The sequence below is a fragment of the Ictidomys tridecemlineatus genome, chromosome 11 (genome assembly GCF_052094955.1).
Source record: "Ictidomys tridecemlineatus isolate mIctTri1 chromosome 11, mIctTri1.hap1, whole genome shotgun sequence".
In the NCBI taxonomy this organism is placed as follows: domain Eukaryota; kingdom Metazoa; phylum Chordata; class Mammalia; order Rodentia; family Sciuridae; genus Ictidomys; species Ictidomys tridecemlineatus.
In genome coordinates this window covers 75,379,665-75,406,105 of record NC_135487.1, presented here as the reverse complement: position 1 = coordinate 75,406,105, position 26,441 = coordinate 75,379,665, and the positions used below count along the sequence as shown (strand labels likewise).

The 26,441-nt window shown below is 35.8% G+C and overlaps 1 protein-coding gene and 1 pseudogene across 3 annotated transcripts in view; both read right to left on the bottom strand.

The window, feature by feature from the left end:
• Positions 1–9,718: 9,718 nt before the first annotated feature.
• Positions 9,719–10,585, bottom strand: LOC110598406 (actin-related protein 2/3 complex subunit 1A pseudogene; annotated as a pseudogene).
• A 10,781-nt stretch (positions 10,586–21,366) lies between these two features.
• Positions 21,367–26,441, bottom strand: part of Btbd8 (BTB domain containing 8) — a 78,480-nt gene continuing 73,405 nt past the window's right edge. For 2 of the 3 annotated variants that reach the window (XM_078026728.1, XM_078026727.1), the window contains 2 exons: positions 23,899–26,205; positions 21,717–22,597 (listed from right to left, as the gene is read on the bottom strand). In XM_078026728.1, coding sequence (XP_077882854.1) covers positions 22,128–22,597; positions 23,899–26,205 — 2,777 coding nt within the window. In that variant the 3' untranslated portion in view covers positions 21,717–22,127. Of the gene's footprint in view, positions 22,598–23,898; positions 26,206–26,441 lie in introns of all 3 variants that reach the window. The other variant, XM_005327733.5, reaches the window with a different exon arrangement.

Genomic DNA, 26,441 nt, shown 5'->3' with positions numbered 1-26,441 from the left:
CTGTCCAAGGAAGGGACATGACCTTAGTTCTTGGAAAAACCCACAGAGCACTCCTAAGCACATTCCCACCCTGTTAAGTTGTTTATCTACAAATAACAGGAGAGATCTGCTGCCCCAGGTGTCCCTGACTCAGTCAGGCTAGGTGGAGATCCATAGCAACCCCCTAGCAGCCACCAATCAGCATGAGACAGGGAAATACCTGGGATGCCAGATAACCCTCCCAGCAGTTTATGGTGGTTGATAACAACTTGGGAAACCATGTAGTTCAGCACGTACACCCTCTTGGCTCAAACCAATCAGTTCAAATGAATACCCCTTTTGTACTGACAATCACCCCTACCCAACTTGTTCTCGCCAGTGAATGTGCTAATCATGTTTTAGAGTTGTTATTTGATTTTCCTGCGGTGTGTGATGATTTCCTATGATGTATGTGAAGTCCCTGCCCTCTCCAAAGAATGTATAAAACTGCTGCAAACCCTGGGCTCGGGGCCTTTCAGCATCATTAGTTGCTTTGTATGTGTGCGGAGGACTGAGCTAGCTCGCAATAAACACCTCTTTGCTGCTTGCATCAGTCTTGGGTCTCTGGTGGTCTTTGGGGGTCCCGAATTCAAGCATAACATAGGCAGGGAATAAGACAAAGATTAAGTCCAAGAGCAATGAGAGCTGGAAAATTAGTTTTTCATGTGATTTATCAATTCAGAGTAACAGATGATCAGACAATGATGTAGGAAAATCCAGCCAAGCAAAACTGCAGTAATACTGAGTGCCCTGTATACACAGAAATTAAAATAAGAACTGGCTTATATGCAAATGAATAGGCAGCAGGACCAAGAAAAACTTAAACATTCCATCTGTTGATAAATTCTAGATCTGTGGCCTCCTACTTATAGGAAGGTGAATAAAAGACTAAAATAGCCAACACAGAGCCTGTGAAAAAATATCTCAGAACAAGGAAAAGGAAATGGCAGCATAAGGACTCAAAGGAAAGACAAAAATCATCTGTTGTATCCCAAAGAAAGTCCAAGAAACTATTTAAAACATTGATAGATTTTAAATAGCCTTGCATGTTGTACAAACATGCATCTGGGAAGTATAAGAAGAAGCATAGGCTACAATGGAAAGTCAGTATAAAATATTGTGACTGAAATAAAGGACAGGAAGGGCTAGGGTTACACCTCAGTGGTAGAGCGCTTGCCTTTCAGGTGTGAGGCATTGGGTTCGTTTCTCATACCACATAAATATAAACAAACAAAATTAAAGTATTGTGTCCATCTACAACTAAAAAAAATATTTTAAAAAAGGACAGGAACCCAGGAAAGATACAAAAATGCAACCTGCATGTTTACATTCCACATTGGCAACAAAGAAAGACCTGATTCTGGAAGAATATTGAGTCAGTAATGAAGATTACTGAGACACCCCAGAATAAAGAGAAAAAGGTTAGAAATAGATGATAATTAGTGCTCATAAATTAGTGACAAAAACAAGGTGGGGGGAATCCCATAACAGCAGACAGAAAGGAATAGCTGTGTTTTTTAGCAAAATAAATGACAAAGACCTTCATCTAGATGTGCCCTGACAAAGTTTTTTAAGTTACAGAAGGTGACCTTCAAACACCCATGAAGGAAATAAATGATGTTACTTAGAAAGAACAAAAATGTCTCATTAACCTTAGACTTCTTTGCTGCCATACTAAATTACAGGAAGTAATTATTTGAAGCTATTTTTCTGCCAACTGAGAGAGAGTAAGAACTGGCAGTGAGCATTGAAACAAATGGAGATATAAATCTAAAGAATTATAAATATGACCACAATTCTAAATAGAGATATACTGCACTCATCTATTCACCTCTTCAGATCCTTCTGACTCCTCAGGTCTAAGCACTTGCTCTGCTTCCATGCCCAAGTCACCTTACCAAAAGTTCATGGCATTCCTGCAATAAATACTACTTAGTGCTTCAACTGCTATTTTGTCTCCTCACACCCAGCTGAATCAGGCTTTCCATGTGAATTTAAAGGCTAGTGTGGGCATTGACTCCAGCATACCTGCTATGGTGTGCGCTGAGTGGTTCAGTGGGATGCAGAGGGGTTCTGGATCTTCCAGTAGCTGCCGGGAGGGTTCCATAGCACAATCAGGAAATATAACAGAATTAAATCCCATGGGGCAAACTTCATGCAATGAGTGAAAGGGAGGAGTGAACAGATGAATTGTTCACGCTTCCTCCTTGATAGACTTCCAAGATTTAAAGTTTCCCTTAACCTTTCCAGAGATGTCCTATGAGAATAAGAAGCCAGTTTTTAAAATTTATATATGCAGTGGAATGTATTATAATTCTTATTACACATATAGAGCACAATTTTCATATCTCTGGTTGTATACAAAGTATATTCACACCAATTCATGACTTTATACCTGTGCTTTGGATAATAATGATCATCACATTCCACCATAATTAATAACCCCCTGCCCCTTCCCTTCCCCTCCAACCCCTCTGCCCTATCTGGAGTTCGTCTATTCCTCCCATGCTCCCTCTCCCTATCCCACTATGAATCAGTCTCCTTATATCAAAGAAAACTTTCGGCACTTGATTTTTTGGGATTGGAAGAAGTCAGTTTATTATAGTGAAGTTGGGGGCAACTCAGTCACTTACCACCCTGCATTTATTTCCCTCATTCCTGTTTTACATTTTCCCCTCATTGTTGCTTTCTTGAGATTAAACTCTCCAAAAAAAAATTAGTTCTGCAAGCTTTGCCTTAAGCTTTGTTTTTTGGGGAACCTGGCTAATACAAAGTCAAAATTACTCATATAAGAGGACATACATACAAGCCAGGTATAGTGGCACACGCCTAGAGTCCCAGCTACTCGGGAGGCTGAGGCAAGAAGATCACAAGTTTGTGACCAGCATCAGCAATTTTGAAAAATGGGCTTTTAATGTTACTTTATCTCTAAATCCATTCATTTTCTCATATCCTAGACAATTGTTTCATACTTTCTACTTAAAACTCCACCAATAAGACTGTTAGAACTAATAAACATTTTCAGTAAAGTAGCAGGACACAACATCAACATACAAATATCAATAGCTTTTCTATAGATCAATAATGAATTTGCTTGGTAAAGAAATCAGGAAAGTAATCCCATAGAAAGACAGACAGACAGACAGACACACACACACACACACACACACACACACAGAACTCTTAGAAATAAACTAAGGATTTGAAAGTAATCTACAATGAAAATTATAGAACACTGATGAAAGATATTTTAGAAGACACCAAAAAGTAGAAAGACCTCCCATATTCATGAATTGGGAGAACTGATGTTGCTAAAATGTCCATAATATCCAAAGTGATTTATAGTTTCTATGTAATTCCTATCAAAATTCCAACATCATTCTTTACAGAACTTAAACAAAAAGATCCTAAAAGTCATATGTAAGCACTAAAGACCCCCCCCCAAACCAAAGCAATTTTGAGCAAAAGGGGCAAAGACAGAGGCATCATAATATCTGGTTTCAAGACATACTCCAGGAGCTGGGGTTGTGACTCAGTGGTAAAGTGTTTAGCTGGCATGTGTGAGGCACTGGATTAAATTCTCATCACCACATATAAATAAATAAATAATAAAGGCCCATAGAAACTTAAAAAAAAGACATACAACAGATACACAGTAACAAAAACAGTATGGTAGTGGCATGGACAGCAAAGAAAGCAATTGACAGACTAAAGAGACAACATACAAAATGGAAGAAAATCTTTGCCAGTTATTCGTTTGACAGTGGATTCATATCCACAATATATAAATAACACAAAAAACTTAAAAACCAAAAAAAGTGAGCAGAGCCGCCGCCTGCGCCTGCAAGGTAGGCAGACCTGCGACTGATTGGCAGAACAGGCCCAGCGGCCCGCTGGCATGGTAGACACATCACCCCAATTGGAGGAGAAGCAGAGCCGCCGCCCACACCTGCAAGGTAGGCAGACTTTCGACCTACCGGGAGAACAGGCCCATTGGCCCGCTGGCATGGTAGACACATCACCCCAATTGGAGGAAGGGCCCAGCTGTCGCCCGCAAGGTAGGCAGACCGCGCATCCCAGAGAAGGGGCCCAGCGGCCAGCCGGCCTAGTTGAAAGATCACCCCAATTGGAGGAGGGGCACAGCCACCACCCGCGCCTGCAAGGTAGGCAGACCTGCAACCTGGAGAACAGGCCCAGCGGCCCGCCAGCATGGTAGACAGATCACCCCTATTGGAGGAGGGGCCCAGCTGTTGCCCGCAAGGTAGGCAGACCACGCGACCTGGAAAACAGGCCCAGCGGCCCACCGGTGTGATAGACAGATCACCCCAATTGGAGGAGGAGCACAGCCGCTGCCCGCCCCTGCAAGGGAGACTTTGCAACTATACAAGAGCAATATAATTATATAGGGGGAAAATTCAATAACACAACAGTTTCACCAAGCAGAAAGAAACACGAGCAGTATGAAAAGACAAGGAAAGAAAGGACCACAAGCAATGCAGGTCAACTCAACTTTAGAAGAGGTAATAGCTGCAGCAGATGGAATGTCAGATAAAGAATTCAGGATTTACATGTTTCAGATGATCTGGAGTCTCAAGGAAGACATTAGACAGCAAAATCAGACAATGAAAGATCACTTCGACAATGAATTACATAAACAAATCCAAGAAGCAAAAGATCAACTATACAGGAAGATAGAGGTTATAAAAAACAAACAAACAGAAATCCTAGAAATGCAGGAAGCAATAAACCAACTTAAAAACTCAAATGAGAATACTACCAGCAGAGTAGAACACTTAGAAGATAGAACATCAGACAATGAAGACAAAGTATTTCAACTTGAAAAGAATATAGACAGCTCAGCAAGTCTGCTAAGAAACCATGAGCAGAACATCCAAGAAATATGGGATAACATAAAGAGACCAAACTTAAGAGTCATTGGGATACAGGAAGGTATAGAGGTCCAAACCAAAGGAATGAGCAATCTGTTCAACGAAATAATACGAGAAAACTTCCCAGACTTGAAGAATGAGACAGAATCCCAAGTCCTAGAAGCCTACAGGACGCCAAATGTGCAAAATCATAAGAGATCCACACCTAGACACATTATAATGAAGATGCCCAACATACAGAATAAGGAGAGAATTTTAAAAGTTTCAAGAGAAAGGAAGCAGATTACATTTAGGGGTAAACCAATCAGGATAACAGCTGATCTTTCAACACAGACTCTGAAAGCTAGAAGATTCTGGAATAACATATTTCAAACGCTGAAAGAAAATGGATTCCAACCAAGAATTGTGTATCCAGTGAAATTAAGCTTCAGGATGGAAGATAAAATTAAATCTTCCACGATAAACAAAAGTTAAAAGAATTTGCAGCTAGAAAACCATCTCTTCAAAACATCCTTGGCAAAACACTACAGGAAGAGGAAATGGAAAATAACAATGAAAACCAACAGTGGGAGGTAGTACAGTAAAGGGAAAAAATAATTAAAGAGGAAAAACAAACCATGTTAAGTAACATAAATAAACAAATATGGCTGGAAGAACAATCCATATCTCAATAATAACCCTAAATGTTAATGGCTTAAACTCACCAATTAAGAGACACAGGCTAGTAGAATGGATCAAGAAAAAAGATCCAACAATATGCTGCCTACAGGAGACGCAATTGATAGGAAAAGACATACATAGACCGAAGGTGAAAGGTTGGGAAAAATCATATCACTCATATGGACTTTGGAAACAAACAGGAGTGTCCATACTCATATCAAATAAAATAGATTTCAAGCCAAAGTTAATCAAAAGGGATAAAGAGGGACACTACATACTGCTCAAGGGAACCATATACCAACAAGACATAACAATCATAAATATATATGCTCCAAACAATGGTGCAGCTATGTTCATCAAACAAACTCTTCTCAAGTTCAAGAGTCTAATAGACCACCATACAATAATTATGGGAGACTTCAACACACCTCTCTCACCACTGGACAGATCTTCCAAACAAAAGTTGAATAAAGAAACTATAGCACTCAATAATACAATTAATAACCTAGACTTAATTGACATATATAGAACATACCACCCAACATCAAGAAGTTACACTTTTTTTCTCAGCAGCACATGGATCCTTCTCAAAAATAGATCATATATTATGTCACAGGGCAACTCTTAGACATTATAAAGGAGTAGAGATAATACCATGCATCTTATCTAATCATAATAGAATAAAACTGGAAATCAACGATAAAAGAAGGAAGGAAAAATCATGAATCACTTAGAGAATGAACAATAGGTTACTGAATAATCAATGGGTTATAGAAGACATCAAGGAGGAAATTAAAAAATTCTTAGAGATAAATGAAAACACAGACACAACATATAGGAATCTATGGGACACAATGAAAGCAGTTCTAAGAGGAAAATTCATTGCCTGGAATTCATACCTTAAAAAAAGGAAAAAACCAACAAATAAATGATCTCACACTTCATCTCAAAATCCTAGAAAAAGAAGAGCAAAACAACAGCAAAAGAAGTAGAAGGCAAGAAATAATTAAAATCAGAGCTGAAATTAATGAAATTGAAACAAAAGAAACAATTGGAAAAAATTGACAAAACTAAAAGTTGGTTCTTTGAAAAAATAAATAAGATCGACAGACCCTTAGCCATGCCAACGAAGAGAAGAAGAGAGAGAACTCAAATTATTAGCATACAGGATGAAAAAGGCAATATCACAATAGACACTTCAGAAATACAGAAGATAATTAGAAATTATTTTGAATCCTTATCCTCCAATAAAATAGAAGATAGTGAAGGCATCGATAAATTTCTTAAGTCATATGATCTGCCCAGATTGAGTCAGGAGGATATAGACAACCTAAACAGACCAATATCAATTGAGGAAATAGAAGAAGCCATCAAAAGACTACCAACTAAGAAAAGCCCAGGACTGAATGGGTGTACAGCAGAGTTTTACAGAACCTTTAAAGAAGAACTAATACCAATACTTTTCAAGCTATTTCAGGACATAGAAAAAGAGGGAGAACTTCCAAATTCATTCTATGAGGCCAACATCACCCTGATTCCTAAACCAGACAAAGACACTTCAAAGAAAGAAAACTACAGACTGATATCTCTAATGAACCTAGATGCAAAAATCCTCAATAAAATTCTGGCGAATCAGATACAAAAACATATCAAAAAAATTGTGCACCATGATCAAGTAGGATTCATCCCTGGGATGCAAGGCTGGTTCAATATATGGAAATCAATAAATGTTATTCACCACATCAATAGACTTAAAGATAAGAACCATATGATCATCTTGATAAATGCAGAAAAGGCATTCAACAAAATACAGCATCCCTTTATGTTCAAACTGTAGAAAAACTAGGGATAACAGGAACATACCTCAATATTGTAAAAGCTATCTATGCTAAGCCTCAGGCTAGCATCATTCTGAATGGAGAAAAATTGAAGGCATTCCCTCTAAAATCTGGAACAAGACAGGGATGTCCTCTCTCACCACTTCTGTTCAACATAGTTCTCAAAACACTGGCCAGAGCAATTAGACAGACGAAAGAAATTAAAGGCATAAAAATAGGAAAAGAAGAACTTCAATTATCACTATTTGCATGATTCTATACCTAGAAGACCCAAAAGGGTCTACAAAGAAACTATTAGAGCTAATGAATTAATCAGCAAAGTGGCAGGATATAAAATCAACACGCATAAATCAAAGGCATTCCTGTATATCAGCAACATATCCTCTGAAATGGAAATGAGGACAACCACTCCATTCACAATATCCTCAAAAAAAAAAATAAATAAATAAAATACTTGGGAATCAACCTAACAAAAGAGGTAAAAGATTTATACAATGAAAACTACAGAACCCTAAAGAGAGAAATAGAAGAAGATCTTAGAAGATGGAAAAATATATCCTGTTCATGGAGAGGCAGAACTAACATCATCAAAATGGCTATATTACCAAAAGTTCTCTATAGGTTTAATGCAATGCCAATCAAAATCCCAACGGCATTTCTTGTAGAAATAGATAAAGCAATCATGAAGTCATATGGAAAAATAAAAGACCCAGAATAGCAAAAACAACTCTAAGCAGGAAGTGTGAATCAGGTGGTATAGCGATAACAGACTTCAAACTATACTACAGAGCATAGTAACAAAAACAGCATGGTACTGGTACCAAAACAGGTGGGTGGAAAAAAAAGTTACAACATAGAGGACACAGAAACCAATCCACAAAATTACAACTATCTTATATTTGATAAAGGGGCTAAAAGCATGCAATGGAGGAAGGATAGCATCTTCAACAAATGGTGCTGGGAAAACTGGAAATCCATATGCAACAAAATGAAACTGAATCCCTTTCTCTTGACATGCACAAAAGTTAACTCAAAATGGATCAAGGAGCTTGATATCAAATCAGAGACACGGCGTCTGATAGAAGAAAAAGTTGGCTACGATCCACATACTGTGGGGTCGGGCTCCAAATTCCTCAATAGGACACCCATAGCACAAGAGTTAATAACAAGAATCAACAAATGGGACTTACTCAAACTAAAAAGTTTTTTCTCAGCAAAAGAAACAATAAGAGAGATAAACAGAGAGCCTACATCCTGGGAACAAATATTTACTCCTCACATTTCAGATAGAGCCCTAATATCCAGAGTATACAAAGAACTCAAAAAATTAAACAATAAGAAAACAAATAACCCAAACAACAAATGGGCCAAGGACCTGAACAGACACTTCTCAGAGGGGGACATACAATCAATCAACAAGTACATGAAAAAATGCTCACCATCTCTAGCAGTCAGAGAAATGCAAATCAAAACCACCCTAAGATACCATCTCAGTCCAGCAAGATTGGCAGCCATTAAGAAGTCAAACAACAACAAGTGCTGGCAAGGATGTGGGGAAAAGGGTACACTTGTACATTGCTGGTGGGACTGCAAATTGGTGCGGCCAATGTGGAAAGCAGTATGGAGATTTCTTGGAAAGCTGGGAATAGAACCACCATTTGACCCAGCTATTCCCCTTCTCGGTCTATTCCCTAAAGACCTAAAAAAAGCATACTACAGGGACACTGCTATATTGATGTTCATAGCAGCACAATTCACAATAGCAAGACTGTGGAACCAACCTAGATGCCCTTCAATAGACGAATGGATAAAAAAATGTGGCATTTATACACAATGGAGTATTACCCTGCATTAAAAAATGACAAAATCATAGAATTTGCAGGGAAATGGATGGCATTAGAGCAGATTATGCTAAGTGAAGCTAGCCAAGCCCTAAAAAACAAATGCCAAATGTCTTCTTTAATGTAAGGAGAGTAACTAAGAACAGAGTAGGGAGGAAGAGCATGAGAAGAAGATTAACATTAAACAGGGATGAGAGGTGGGAGGGTAAGGGAGAGAGATGGGAAATTGCATTGAAATGGAAGGAGACCCTCAGGGTTATACATAAAATTACATACAAGAGTAAGTGAGGGGTAAGGGAAAAAAAACAAGGGGGAGAAATGAATTACAGTAGATGGGGTAGAGAGAGAAGAGGGGAGGGGAGGGGGGATAGCAGAGGATAGGAAAGGCAGCAGAATACAATAGACACTAGTATGGCAATATGTAAATCAGTGGATGTGTAACCGATGTGATTCTGCAATCTGTGTGCAGGTCTCAACTCTCATTTTTCAGAGTTGAGACCTGCACACTTTTTTGAGGCATTGGCAACAGACTCAGTGCTGTCCTGCCTGACCTAGGCCAGGGGGCTCCCACCAGTTGAGAAGCTGACCTTGTGGACCCAGCTACCATTCTTTGCCACCAAAATCTGACATCAGCTCACCAAAAGTCATCTTGCTGCCCCAGAGCATACTGGCTAGCTTTTCATCTATTTCATCAATGTAGGCAGAAAACACTCTGCATTTAAAGTCACAGGATCATGTTCCCTGAAAAACAGTGTTGGGATCCAATCCAAGCTGAGGACTGTGGAGTGAATTGACTTTGTAATGTGTTTGCCTACCCACCATTTTTGGACTTGAAATAACAGAAATGAGTCGTGCTACACTTCCCACAGCAAATTTGTTCTCTAAAGGGGACCACTTCACAAAAAGGGTTGTGTGATTAATCCTTAGGATCACCAGGATGGCTTTCAGACTCCAGAAGTAGGCATTGCAGTCTGCCCCTAAAGTGACAGATGAAGTGATTGCTCTTGGGAGCCCTGTCAGCACCTTTACTGTCTCCCTTGTACTCCTAGGGTTCATCTTCTTTTGTTCACTGGCTCCCCATCTTCTTCTTCTTCTTTTTTTTTTTAAAGAGGGAGAGAGAGAGAGAGAGAATTTTTTTTTTAATATTTATTTTTCAGTTTTCGGCGGACACAACATCTTTGTTTGTATGTGGTGCTGAGGATCGAACCTGGGCCGCACACATGCCAGGCTAGTGCGCTATGGCTTGAGCCACATCCCCAGCCCTCCCCATCTTTTTATAGATACGCACTTGATGATTATTAGCTAAGGTTAATTTGGGTACAACCCCTGTTCCGGGCATGGCAGGTGATTGACTCTAGTAAAAATTGATGCAGGGACATTATTCTCAGTGTTTTCAAATAATAGAAAGCTGAGGTCCTGGTGGTCTGGAGGGGATTGGAGCAGAGAATTTTCAGACTCAACTCTGTCAACTACAGGCTCCCATGGATGCTGGCAGAGGAACTGACACTCCATTCTTAAGGTAGTTTTCAGCTTCTCCAGGAAACTACAGCTTCTCTCTCTCTCTCTCTCTCTCTCTCTCTCTCTCTCTCTCTCTCTTTCTCTCTCTCTCTCTCTCTCTCTTTTTCCAGGGGATAAAACCCAGGGCAATTTACCATTGAACTTCTTCTCCATCCCTTTTTGAGAAAGGCTCTTGCAAAATTGCTGACACAGTCCTGGAACTTAGAATCTTCCTGCCTCAGCCTCCTTAGTGTGTGTAATCAAACCTGACTCGAGGAGTCTTTGTTCTTAAAGCCTTTTACTGATTGAATGAGGCCCACTCACATTATGGAAGGCAATTTCTTTTCTAAAAGTCAAAGGATTCTAGAGATTGGACACATCTAAAAAAAAATTCTACACAATAACACCTAGGTTTTTTTTTTTTTTAATTAAATCACTAGATGTTATAGTTCAGCCAAATTGACACAAAAGACTATCACAGCAGTTTTTATTATAAATATGTTACATTACATATATATATACATTAATACATAACTTCATTTTTTGTGAACATTCCCCCAAATCATCAAATATTCTTATCAAACATGAAATTTACTGAAGTGGTTTAATATCAAAATAAAAGGGGTTGAGGATATAGCTCCTTGATAGAGCACTTGCCTAACATGCCTGAGGCTGTGGGTTCTATCCTCTGAAATGCAAACAAAATCAAATAATTTCCATATTTCAGCACTTTAAATAATATTACATATATTCAAGTATATATTTCAACTATTGCTGATTACTCATTAAATTACTAAAAGTGAAATTACCAAGTTAATGATTATAACAATTTTAAGATCCTTATTCCTATTGCTAAAGAGTGTTCCAGAAAGTTTGCACCCATTTACACTTATAGGGGAAATATATGAATTCAATGACAATATTACTATACTCTAGCCAACACTGGGTTTTATAGTTTAATTTTTGTTAGTTAAATTATTAAGCATATTTGACTTTGTACTTCTTTAATAACTAGCATATAGCTATCTTATTATTTACTGTATTTTGACCATTTTTTCTTTTGATAATTTTATTCTTTGCCTAGTTTTTATATGGCTGTTAACCATTCTAATTAATATATAGGTTATTTGTATATTATAAAGTAAATCTTTGTCATATTTCTTACAAATATATTTCTAATTTGCTTTCCTTCTTTTTTCTTATTAAAAGGACTTCAGTATATAAATCAAAGAAAGAATCTATACATACTTCAACCTTCCCTTAGGGTAAACAGCCAAAATTAATAAAGATATGTTGTTGGTGGCTAAAAGGGAACTGAAATATGAAAATGAGATTATTTTCATAGACAAATGATGCATCACTCCCCCAGATGACTCAGGTAACCACTTATATCTTTCCAAAAAAATCATTTGGGGAAATGCAATAATTTTTTTCCCTAAGAATTCCCTCATTTAGAATATTACTAACTTTAGAATCTATGATCAAATTTTCATTTCTAACAAGATATCAAGTCAACATCACATACAAATAGATGACAAATGACCAGCAATTTTTAAGGAAAATATTATGGGAGAATGAACTAATCTTATGATTTTTTTCCTGCTTCTAAGGAAATTAAAAAATTAAAAAGCAGCAGATAAGAGTGGTAAATCTGTGATGGCATTAAAAGCTGCATGACGCAGATGTGCTGCAAATAAATCTGCGTGGTAATATAAATTGACTCAGGCATTTGTGCTACATATGACAGTCCAAAGTGTTTTCATTTCCTCCTTAGTAATTTTTAGATTTTCTTATTTCATTGACTATGAAAAGCACAATCATCCCACACACTGTTCTTGGACTGAGTTATAATGTAATCTGCCCAGAATTTTAGCTTGATTTTGAAAATTAGAAAAAAAAATTGAGTTTCAAGCAAGGTATCTGACTTGACCAATAATTTAAACATGTATGGTATAATAAAATATAGAATTAGTTTTCTACTTTAATATACTTCAGTTGGTTAGTTGAGTCTGATTTGCTCCTTTTTTAAAAATAAAGTCAACAAAGTATCTGACTTGTTTTCATTTGTAATTCCTAATAAAAATGGATTAGCATACATTCATTTTTTTACTTACCATACATAGTCTTATATTAAATGTATTATTACTTACTGAATTGATTCATATTTTCAAAAAGGCTTTCTCTTTTTGTTCTTTTTTTTTAATGCTTTTTAAAGCATGAGTCTGGTGAAGAATTTTTTTTTTAATTGTTTACTGGCTGATTGCAATTTAATTTTTGTTAAAAAGAAAAAAGATTCCCCCAATTTATTTGTTGTCTTTTCATTCCATTTATATTTTGATTATATCTTAGTTATAAATTTAAAAAAATCTTCTTTTAGTTGTAGGTGAACACAATGCCCTTATTTTATTTATCTTTTTATGTGGTGCTGAAGATGGAACCCAGAGCTCACAATGCTAGGTAAGTGCTCTACCTATGAGCCACAACCCCACCCATTAAATTCTAAATTTTAAATGGCCAAATTATCAATCTTATTTTTTATTATTTCAAAGTTCCATGTATTTTTTTTTGTTTTTATGTGCTTTCTTTCTTTTTAAAATATTTTAATTGTGGATGGACACAATACTTTTATTTTTATGTGGTGCTGAGGATTGAACCAAATGTCTCACATGGGCTAGGCAAGCACTTTACCACTGAGCTACATCCCCAGCTCCTTTATGTGCTTTCTTACTGCAAGAGTTTATTAAAATGTCACTCATGTTTTCTTAAAGTACATTTGATGTCATTGTTTCAAGTTAAATTTTGTCATCTATTGAGACTTTTTTTTTGTTTGGGTGTACTATATGAAAAGTCTTCCAACATTCAATCACCTTGTATTTTTTATTTATTTTTTTTTAAAAGAGAGAATTTTTTTTTAATATTTATTTTTAGTTCTCGGGGGACACAACATCTTTGTTGGTATGTGGTGGTGAGGGTCGAACTCGGGCAGCACGCTCCGCACGCATGCCAGGCGAGCGCGCTACCACTTGATCCATATCCCCAGCCCCACCTTGTATTTTTTAAATTGCCATATATTATTTTAATATACTATTGGATAATTTTGATATTTTGCAATGATTATCATAAGTGATATAATTCTATAATTTTCTCTTTTATGCTTTGTTCAGATTTTAGTAATCACATTATGATGTCTTCTTAAATTGCATGTGATGGTTTTTCTTCTTTCTTTATATTCTAAAATGACTTAGTGAACCAGCTAGCACTTTTTTCAACTAGCAGGTTTTCAACTGTGATTGTGTGTAGCTATTGTATATAATTTGTTATTTCCTTATTAATAGATTCTATTTATTCTTTCCTCTCCATTAAGCCAGTGTGAGTTTGGTTTTCGTAAACAGCTCTTACAGTCTATCAGTTCTACTCTTTTTCTGACTTCTAGTTAATTCCCACTATTATATTCTTTCCTTCCACTTTCTTTTGATTCAATGGGATGCTATTTTATTGAATATGTTCTCTATAATTCACATTAAATCAAAAAACTCGAAGAAGATATTGTTTTACTTTCTTAAAAGTTGTTAAAGGAACTTAAAATTAAATTTAAAAAACTACTTTTTATAAGAAAAGTTGTTAAACGAAGAACTTCCGATATTTTTAGATTTAGCAGAGATATTTGAGCAAAGAACGATTCATGAATTGGAAAGAACTCAGAACCAGAAAAGGTTCAGTCAATTCTGCTCTGCAGCAGCAGGCATTATTTATAGACAGAAAAGGAAGTACAAAAATAACTCCATTGGTGATAGCTCCACCTATTGCCTTATTTGGACATGGTCTGATCAGTTGGCAGACTGAGATTGGCTAAAGTCTTGACAGCTTATGGTTGACTGAGACTTAGCTGTTTTCCTACTTACATTTTCTGTGTGTTGCATACTAAGTTATGTTGCAGTTCTTAAAAAAAAATAGGTTGCAGTTCTTTATGTGTGAACTCAAAGTATGGCTATACATTCAAGCTAATGAACTCCTGCTTGTTTAATTTAACAGAGTTGATTGTGTTTATATTTTTGAGAGATACTTGGAACTAATAGTATAATTAATGGTGTAGACATATTCTTTCCTAAAACATGTGATTGTGTAAATGAAGGTATATTTCAATTGCAATTTTTCAAAATTAAGCTGTCTTGCTGGGCTGAACCAGAGCTTAAAATGGAAAGAAAACATAAAACTCAGCATATTTTATATGAGAGCCCTTTTGGGGGAAAACGTTATATCATTGCATGCAAATATTTTTTTTATGTTCTTGATTTAGAAATTCAATGTTTAGCTGATCAGGGTGCAACGTTATTATAAACATGCAGTCAGGGGCTGGGTTGTGGCCTAGTGGTAGAGTGCTTGCCTAGTGTGAGGCACTGGGTTTGATCCTCAGCATCACATAAAAATAAATGAATAAAATAAAGGTCCATCGACAACTAAAAAAAAAAAAATTAAATACAGTCCAGTAGAATTGAAATTCTCATATTAGAATTAAAATTATTATGCTAATATTGGCTAAGTTTGGAAGTAATTAAGGAACAATTATATGAAAAGTGAATCATGGATCTAAAAGTAACTTCTGCAATAATAACTGATAAAAACTTATAATATCTAGCTAAGTGAGATTCAAAGTATTCTTTTATCAGAATTTAAAATATAAAAAGAATATATCACTAGAGAAGAATGTGTAGATAATTCCAACTTCAAAATAGCTCTAGCAATAGATTATATTAAACCAAGCCAAAGTCCTCATTTCTACCCACTACACTTCAAAAAACAACCAGGAAATGGAGTGAACATGTGTAAAAGTCATCGATTGTTGGGTTTCTTAGTTTTAGAAGACATTATTTTTACTTTGGAAGTCTAAATTGTATCTCTAATGTGTCATGTCCAAATTGAAAATTACCTCTTTTTTCAATCAAGAGTAATCAGCTTTTACCTGCTAGAATTTGAGTAATCTTAATGAAAAAGTCATACATGTAATGTATTTGCCTGTTTTAAATTCTTAAGATGTTTGCCCATAATAGCTTGCTCATAATCCCTGCCATGGCCTGCAGGATTCATCCTAGTTTGGCTTGCATGCACTTTTTCAGGTTTCTATTCCATTGGTGTCCCACATGCATCAGTGCTTCAGTTATAGACATAACCTGGTACTGGGCTTGGTGGCACATGCCTATAATCCCAGCAACTCAGTAGGCTAAGGCAGAAGGATCACAAAGTCCTAAGCAACTTAGTGAGATCCTTTCTCAAAACAAAATATTAAAAGGACTGGGGATGTGACTAAGTGATTAAGTGCCCCTGGTTCAATCCCTCGTACTAAAAAAACAAAACAAAAATGCCCCTGAAGTTCCTTGAAATGCCCTGTGTCAAGTTAGTTACCTTTGTACTTGATTCCACCTTCTGCTTTGTTTTTTGGAGACGGGGTAGAGGAGGCTTGGGTCTTGCTATATTGCTCAGGCTGGCCTTGAACTCTAGGACTCAAGTGATCCTCTTACCTCCATCTCCTAAGTAGCTGGAACTACAGGTGTATGCCACAGTACCTGGTTCTCCTGCCTCATTCTTGATGGTCCTTGACTCATTATTCCCAACTCCTTATTTTCAAAGTGCTAAAACAATTTAAAAGATTTAAAAAAATTTTAAGTTGTAGATGCACACAATCTATTTATTTATTTTTATGTGGCGCTGAGGATGGAACCCAGTGCCTCACATGTGCAAGGCAAGCACTATACCACTGAGCTACAGTACCAACCCTTAAACAGTTTTATAATTAAAAACAACAGTAACATCTTGCACATGTCCTGTGTGAGCGAGGGAATGGGTTCCCATTGGAGGGATAGTTCGGCTGCAAAATAAAAGTTATGAAAGTAGAACCACGAAATAGACACCAAAGACCAGAAATATATTTTACAGAGCGGATGCAGTAATAGGTTAATCCAACTAGAGGGGTAGGCATTTAACAAAGATGGAGCCAGCTTCCTTTATTTATAGTGGTACAGATCAAAGGGATTGGTAAGTATAAGGTTTCAGTGTGGGAGGAGACTTGTCTAGGTGCTTGCTTCTTCAAGAAATACAGAATATATAGGTGGAGCTAGGCAGGGTGTTTGACTCTTAGCAGGTCACACCCATCTCTGGTGCTGTGCTGAACTTGTGATGGAGCTAGGTAGGAAGCCACATGAACTAGGCATTCTCAAACCATTAGGATTGCTGCTGGGAGTTCCCAATACCAGACTTTCCTGCCTAATGGATTCAACATGGTTTTAATCCATGCACAGTTCACAGATGGCTTCCTGCAGTAACACATTTGAGTGTGCTGGCATGTACCTGCAGTTCCAACTACTGGGGAGGCTAAGGGTAGAGGACCTCTTGAGCCCAGGAATTCAGGACCAGCCTGGGCAACATAGCAAAACTATGTCTCAAAACAAAAACAAAAATCAAAAACAATATCTTTAAGCCAACACCATCTCCTTTTCAGTCACGCTCCTTGAAAGAATAAGTTCTACTTCTTTAATTCCTCTTCACTTTTCAGACTACTATATAGTACTATAGCTACTACAAAGCTATAGTAATCAAAACAGCATGACACTGGCACAGAAGTAGACATCAAGATCAGCAGAACAGAACAGAAAGTCCAGAAATAAACCCACATGTTTATAGTCAACTAATCTTTGACAAAAGTGCAAAGAACACACAATGGGGAAGGGATTGTCTCTTCAATAAATGAAGCTGGAAAAAACTGTCCATTCACATGCAGAAGAAGAAACTTAGGCCCTTGACTTATTCCATACACAAAAATTAGTTCAAAATAAATTAAGACTTAAATATAAGAACCAAAACTATGAAACTACTAGAAGAAAACACAGGGATAAAATCTTCTTGACATTGATCCAGATTATCTAGTTTTTTAAAAATATGATCTCACAAACACAGGCACCAAAAGCAAGAACAGAGAAGTGGGATTGCATCAAACTAAAAAGGTCCCACACAGTAAACAATCAACAAAGTAAATAGACAACCTACAGAATGGGAGAACATGTTTGCAAACCTTACATCTGATAATGGGCCATATATCTTATAAGATTTATATATATCATACACACACACACACACACACACACACACACAAAGAACTCAACTCAGTAACAAGAAAATCTAACTATAAAATATGCAAAAGACCTGAATAGACATTTATCAAAAGAGGACCTACAAATGCTAAAAAGTATATGAAAAATGCTCAACTTTATTAATCATCAGGGAAATGCAAGTTAAAGCCATAATGAGATATCACCTCACACCTGTTAGAACTATAATTATCAAAGACAAAAGATAGTGTTAATGAGAATGGAAAAAAAGGAAATCTTGTACTCTGGTGTTGGGGATGTAAACTGGTGCAGCTATTATGGAAAAGAGAATGAAGTTTCCTCAAAAAATCAAAAATAGAACTACCAGATGATCCAGAAACACCACTTCTGGGTATACTGTACATCTGAAGGAAATGAAACTAGTATTTCAAAGAGATGTCTGTGCTCCCATGTTTATTTTATTACACTATTATTCACAATAGCCAAGATATGGATTCAACCTAAGTGTTCAACAGAAGATAAATGAATAAAGATAATGGCACATATATACAACAGAATACTAATCAGTCTTAAAAAAAGAAGGAAATCCTTTGATTTGTGATATTGGTGAACCTGGAGAGTATTATTAAATGAAATAACCATGTACAGAAAGACAAATATTACATGATCTCATTCATATGAGGAATCTCAAAATGTTAACCTCATAGAAACAGCAGAATGGTAGTCACAAGGGCCTGGGAAAAATGAGAAGATTCAAAGGAAATAAAAGTTATGCAGGATTAATAAGTTCTGGAGGTCTAAGGTACAACATGATAATGACAGTTAACAATACAGTATAGTCTACTTGAACTTTGGTGAGAAAGTAGATTTTAAATGTTCACACACAGAATTAGGACACAATATGATTATGAAAATGCAACCTGGGTATTTATTTTTTTATAAGAACCATCCCTTGTTATTAAAAAATATTTTTTTGGAAACAATTTTCAACATTGCATGAGTTATATAGCTTTACCATAAATTACTTAGCCTTTCTTCTATAGTTGACATTTAGTTACTTTTAAATTTTACTAATATATTGTTTTTTGCCTACATTTTGTAGGCAAATCTTTGAGGTATTTTTGTTGTTGTTGTCATTTTTTGATCTGGAGATTGAACCCAGAGTTGCTCTACTACTGAGCTATATCCCCATTCTTTAGGGTCTCACTATGCTGGCCTTGAACTTTTGCTCCTCCATTTAGCCTCCCAAGTAATTGGGATTACAGATGTGTCACTACATCTGGCAAGATCCTTAATTTTTTTGGCAGAGGGTGTGTGTGTGTGTGTGTGTGTGTGTGTGTGTGTGTGAGAGAGAGAGAGAGAGAGAGAGAGAGAGAGAGAGAGAGAGAGAGAGAGAGAGAGAGAGAGAGAGAGAGAGAGAGATATTGATCCCAGGGGTGCTTAGCCACTGAGCCACGTCCCCAGCCCTTTTCATTTTCAGACAGGGTCTCACTAAGTTGATTAGGGCCTCAATAAATTGCAAAGGCTGGTTTTGAACTCACAATCCTCCTGCCTCAATCTCCTAAACTTCTCAGATTACAGGTGTGCACAACTGTGACCAATTTCTTAAATGGTAGATCCCAAGAGGAGAAAGGACTTGGTTAAGGACATGAAGCTGTAAAGCTCTTGATATTCACTAATTGCTTACTGGAAAGGTAACTTGCAATTTCCAAAAAATATACAAGAATCCCGAATTTGTTCTGTTGCTAATATTGATTTTAAAAAAAACTTTTAAAAATCCTGTGAATTTGATAGGTCAAAATAGAAACTGGTACCTGATTTACCCTTTTCTGATTTTGTAACAAGATTGTTCATCTATCACTCTATTCTTTTTATCTTGGCTTCCTGTTTACTTTTTAGTCATGGGGATTGAACCCAAGGGCACTCTTCCTCTTAAATATATCCCCATCTCTTTAAAAAATTTATTTTTGAGACAGGGTCTTGCTAAATTGTGTAAGATGACCTTTAACTTGTGATTCTCCAGCCTTAGCCTCCTGGGTCACTGGGATCACAGGTGTGTGCTGTGTGCCTGCCTCTACTTCTACTTCTGAATACTTCTTTTTCAGTATTCTTTGTAGGCTTTTCTTCAATTTAACCATGGTTTGTCCTCAGCCTCTGTAATATCTCACAGGCATCTCAAACTCAGTATGCCCCAAATTAAATTCATCTTCATGCTTATGCCTGCTTCACTATTTTAGATTTAGATTTAAAAATTAAATCTCTAACTCCCTTCTCCAATTTCCATATCCAGACACTAAGTTTCTCCAACTCCACCTTTTAGATCTCAAATATATTCACTTTTCTCTCTCCACTCAAGCTTTTTCTCAGGCAAGATCCTTCACTAATCTCCTTGCCCTTGTTGTTATCCCACTGTATCTTACATATTGCTATCAAATTGTTCTATAGTGCAAATCTGATCATGTTCCTTTCTAGACTCCACTTTGCTGTCCAGCTTCATCTCTTGACCTTCCTATCCATTCCCTTCTCTCCAGTCACATGGAAAAATAGAATTCCTCATTCCCAATGTATTCGTTTTCTGCCAAGGGTGTGCATTTTTCTTTGTCTTGTGAATTCCAACTATGCTGAGCACTCCTCCATCACTTCTCTGTCCTTTATACATTAATTATATTTTGCACAGAGCTTTATTGTGGCACTTCACATCACTATTTTGCAGTTTTTGTTTAACAATCTATCTCCTTAGTTGACTTGAGATACTCAAGAATAAGGTTCTATGTCATTCATCTTTTTAGTCCAGGTCCTAGAAAAATCCTGGAATCATATCAAGCCCTCAGTGTGTGGATTGTTCGTGATAGAAACTTTAAAATTACATCCCATCTTCTAGAATCTCAACCTACCTAATGTCTCTGTTATCAAATTCTTCTCCATTCCCCATTTCTACGATTGACAAGTTTGGGTGCTTCTCCAGATCAGGTCCTTTTCATTACTATGGACAGTTATCTTTTTAAAATATACCTGGTTATGTTACTTCACTACTTCAAAAACAACTTTGTGATATATTCATACACACATCTAGCATAATTTGGTCAACTTCACTCCCCACTTCTTCCCTTTCCCTCTCCTTTTGTGAAAGTACTTTATAAATAGATATATTTCAAAAAGTCACCTGGCCTATACAACTAGATTGCAGCCACAAAGTTATAGAAATCTTATAGAAATTCTGACATATTTTAGAGGAATTATGAGTTAGCTATAAAGCTTTGAGAGAGGTGCTATATGAAGTCCCATTATCCTAAAGGACAATACCCACCAGTATCAAAGGTCGAAGTATTCAGTCCCTATAGAATTCTATAGAAAAGGTTTTTATCCCCTATATAATTTTGTAAAAAAAATTATTTTTGTCTTTCTACTGAAATTAGACTGAAAGATAATCTGATCAAACAAATAAGGAACTAAAATATATAAACCAGTAAAGCACAAATTCATTCACACACACACAATTAAAACTCAGTAACTCCTCAATTGCCACATGTACCCATTTTTAAGTTAATTTTTAAATTTTATTCTAATTTGTTCAAGTTAATATTTAATGCCAGTCTACTGCAGGTGCAATTCCAAAATATTCCTAACATAAAATGAATTAAACTGTAAGGCAGTCTACCAAAGTAAGGTAGACAGTCTTCCTACTGCTTTTGAACAGGGGCAGATACTTTTCTCTGGATATGTCCCTAAAAGAGAAATACAGGAAATTCTATTTCTCTTATCCTATTAACAATGTGGTTGAAATTTGAGGTACACTTGCTTCAAGATTTTCTGGCTTAAACCACCCCAACCTGAGTTAAATTGTCATTCACAGATTATATAAACTGACACAAGTACAGTAAGTTTTTTTTTTATTGTTAAACTACTATGGTACCATATGCAGAACAAAAGTAAAAGGGTAAAGAGACTGACATACTTGTGCATTCACATTTTAAATTCTTGAATTATAAACAAATGATCAGGTAGGAAAGGAAAACTGAAGCAAGTGTTTTTCCTTAGAAGTCTTCTAATTTCTCTAACAATTATAGAAAACATGCTCAAAAACTTTGGAAAAAACACTTTTTTTCCCTCTACATGTGATAGCATATCAATAAATAAACTATGCTTACTTTAATAAACTGGAAAGACTCCCTTAATATTAAGGACAGTCTATGTCTGGCTAATGCAATTATAATTTAGATATAATATAGGCATCAAAAAATAAAGGAGTGACACAGTTTAAAATTTTCCAAAATATTAAGACTCTTAATGCTGAGTTTCCAGTTCCAGAATTGTCCATTCACCTTGAGGTGAACAATCTTCTGAGGAAAAACTAGCCATGGTGATACTTGCTGAGGAATTATCCAGTGGAGATGTTAGTTCGCTCCATCTGTTCAAAGTGTCAACATGTGCTATACCCTGAGGTTTTGAGCTGTCTCGTGCTAAAAGGAGTGTCTGATTGATTAAATACTGTGCTAAATTTAGATCTTCAGGAAGAGAATTTGTAATATTTAAGTTTGAGTCCTGTTCAGAGAGCAGTTGCTTTAGTAGAGTCCAGTCCTGTTTTGCAAAATGTTGATTATCTTCAAAATCCATATCTGTAACATGTGTTTCTGATTCCATTTTCTGCTCAAATGCTTCTGTTACATCCATCTCATATATTGGAGAAAGGGTTTTTGAAGGCCGATGGTCATACATGCGGGTTTGTGCCAGTGTGTCACAATCATCTATGTCTCCTGAAATAATTCATAATACTACACAATGTAAAAATTGCACATGTTGGTACTCCTCAGATTTTGTAGTACAATATTAATACAATGTAACAGTGATAGCCCCCCAAAAAACTACAAAATGGGAAAATAACATTTATACAAAACTGACAAAATTTCTGAGGCATTTCTTTGTCTACGTTAAAAAAATTCAAGGGTGATATTTAGCAGCAAAATCAACATAGGCAACTAACAATAATTTTTCATTCTTTAATTTGAAAACTTATACAGAAAATAACAAATTATTTCAACACAAACATAGAAAGTACACATATATCTAATTTACTACAATAGAAACATAAAGAGGAAAAAAAAGACAATTTATCTGATGGTGACTTTTAAAGTAAGTCACTACTCCAAAAGGGGGTATAAATACATTTTATCTAAAGGTTTATTTGTATATTGCACATGCAAAGAAGGATTCAAGCAAGGACAAACAAACAAAAAAGTACAACTTTTTTTTTTTTTAAAAAAACTCCTATTCTTATGATTTTGCTGAATACAGATTATAGATGAGCATTTTTCTTGATTATGATATACAATAGTTAGTCAGCCACTATTGCATATTTCAAATATGGGTCATTAGTCTGAATTACCATAATAAGGAAGACAAAAACATAAAACAATTAGACAGGAAATCTTCTGTGCATATGAAATAAGCCTGGGCTTTTTTCATATATTATCATTGCTTCTAAATATAATCTCTTTAAGGAAATTTAATTTTTACTTGAAAATTTTAGAATAGAATTATATTGATCCTGAAAGTTTTACTCTCTGTAAAATGCATATAAATTGTAATAATCTAGTTGTTAAAATAGTTCAGTGCTTTTAGTTACATATTACTATAGTTATTGCACAGCCCTCAGATATATTACTAGCAAGTCCATAAATCATATCCAATGTATAATAAAATTTCTTAGGTGAGAATTCTTATGTTAAATTAGACATAAATAACTAAATAATAACAAACTAAGATTTTATATTTGCTCTTTATGTAAAATCTCCTAATAGGTTAGTTATGTCAAATAAATAACCAAAATTTTTACTAGATATTAATTCTTCACTAAGATTTTCTGTGAACAATAATAAATGAATAACTAGTTAATTTTCATATTATCAAGAAATTTAAATTTTCATTTAAAATTTGAAACTGTTGTGTAAGTAATTATTCTATCTACCTAAAATATAACATTCAGGGCTACATAAAACTTTAAAACTCTATAAACTTATTTTCTTATGCATTTAGCATTTCTATTTCTGTACATTACCTGCAGATAAAGCAATATTAGCTTTTTCGGTAGCTGTAGAATGGCTCTCTTTCACTTGACCTTCCTGAGGCAGAACTTGACTCCGAAAGGAGTCTAGAGATTTCATAGAGTTGTTCTTTGGTGTGTCAGAATTGGGTTCTCTTTGATGAAGCTCCAAATGACATGGCCTTTCTTGAGATTTTATGTCACTATCCAAGAATTTGCTGCGTTGCTGAAAATCATTAGTCATATTGTTTCCACCATTTACTTTTTTATTCTCTGGAAAAAAATGCCTGCTTCCTTTGGACAGGACATCTAATGTGTTATCTTTGTCAGTGGCTGAAACACTCTGTTTCTCTTTTCTTGAAGAGTCAATGCTATTAAGACCCAAAAGAGTGCTTTCATTTTTATATGTGTTATTGCCTTTTTCTTGCTGTTTACACTGTAAAATACTCTCTTCACTTTCTTGTGAGAATCTGGAAAAGCAGGTCCTTCCATGATGTTCATGAGAAACACCATCGAAAACATCAGAAGGTGAAAGTGAATCTAGAGGAGGCTGAAAGGGAGTATGGACTTCCCCTTCATCAGATCCCAGTTCTTCACATTCATCTACTGAAAGTAAAACTGACCTTTTAAACTTTTTAGTTGCAGAAAACTCACGACTTTCATTTTCAGTTCCATCTTCAAAAGCTAAGTTAATTATTCCCTGAAACTGCTGAGGAGCTGGATTAGAGAGAGAGAAATTTTCTGCAACATTTTCAGCTTCAGATCTCTCATCTTCTGTTTCATCTGCTGAGGAAGAAACCTGATCTATTTCCTGAGCAAACTGAACACTGCCTCGTGGAATATTTTCTTTTTCCCTAGGATGAACTATTGTGGATCGAGACCAAATTTCTGGCCTTTTCCTAGGAATCTCATCATCACTTGTTGAGTTAACTTGGAAAATATCATTACTACTTTGCTTTTTCATTTTTACTTCAATTCTTAAATTACTATCATATATTTTTAATTCTTCAGGAGTACTAGTATCACTGCTACTTCTTCCAAGGAAATCATGGCATAGCATAGTCCCACACTTAGAAATACCTCTGTCATTTGACCCATCATCATCCTGAGACCCTCCAGCATCATAGTCTTCAGACCTGGGTTTTATGTCATCAGAGGATGTGGTAGCACTGCCCGTGTCAGATTCAGGACTCTCTCTCTGATGCAGCACATTGGTACTCAAATTCCAGTGACCCATGAATGGAGCTTCTGAAGTTTCATGATTCTCTGGAGTTTCTGATGTTTCCATATTTTTAGGAGAATTTTTTCCTGATGTCTGTCCCGAAAAACATTTGGAGGAAACATCTGAGTCTGTGGTAATAAGTTTATCTTCCTTCATGGCAGAGTCATTAGGTAACTGAGTAGGAACTGTTGGTTTTTCTACATGAATTTTAGATTTTCTGTCATCTTGAACAGAATTTAAGGTACCATTTATCCTTTCAGGAATACAAGGTAAAACATCTTTTATGCATTTCATGCTTGATGTTCTATTTATATCTTTTCTCCCTATTTCTTTCTCTCTATCTGATATTAAATGGATTTGTTCTATATTTGTTGAGTCTAAATCACAAATTGGATTAGAGTTTAAGGAGTTTTCATTTGGATTTGAAATCATGGACTTCTGAGCACTGGTACTATAAAATTTTGAATCTACACTATCATTTTCACCAGAAGGATAATATGCTTCAGTAGGAATGCAATAATTTGTGTCTTTGTGATTAGGAAGTTTTGTTTCACTTTTACCTGAACAAATTTGTTCTGATTTCAGTTCTTGTTTTACTGATTTACCCAGCTTTAAAACATTTTGGCATTCTTTTTCTTGACCACTTAATGGCTTTTGTGGGTCAGGTCTGCATGATGACTGGAATGCTTCTGTGCCATTGATTTTGGCTGCAAGATTAGTTAGAGGTTTGTGAGGCTTCTGTTCAGAAGCACTGTCTTTGTTGTTACCATCTACATGATTAAATATGCTTTTTTGTATAACACATGTTTCATTTTTTAAAGGTCTTTGAGAGGAAGACTGAGTCTTCAATGTAATCTGTCCAGGAAGCATTTTTTGTTTTGAATCTTTGTTATTCAGAGTTTCACCTTTCTTTGACTGATTCAGGGTTTTAGGCATTGACACCGTTTTTGCATTAACCTTAGGCAAAGTTGTGAGTCCCTGTTTAACAACTTTTTTCTGAGGTGTTTGTTTATCTGAAGTTGTCTTATGGTCCAACTTTTCATCAGACTTCCTTGAAGAGACTGAAGATTTTATTGAATTTGGTGATTCACCTTGGGATCCTAAGAAAAGAAAGTTCAGAAATACAATATATTCTCTAAATCTGTGTGAAATTCAACATTTTAAATTACTTTAGAAAAAATAAATAAAAACAATGAAAGGTTACATATCTATGATCAAATGGACAATTACAGATTAGGACTTACAATAAAATTAGTCATACAATAAAATTTTAAAAATTATTTTTCTATTAAAATATATAGGGACTATTTTAGGGTCTTAGTTAAAATTGACTCTC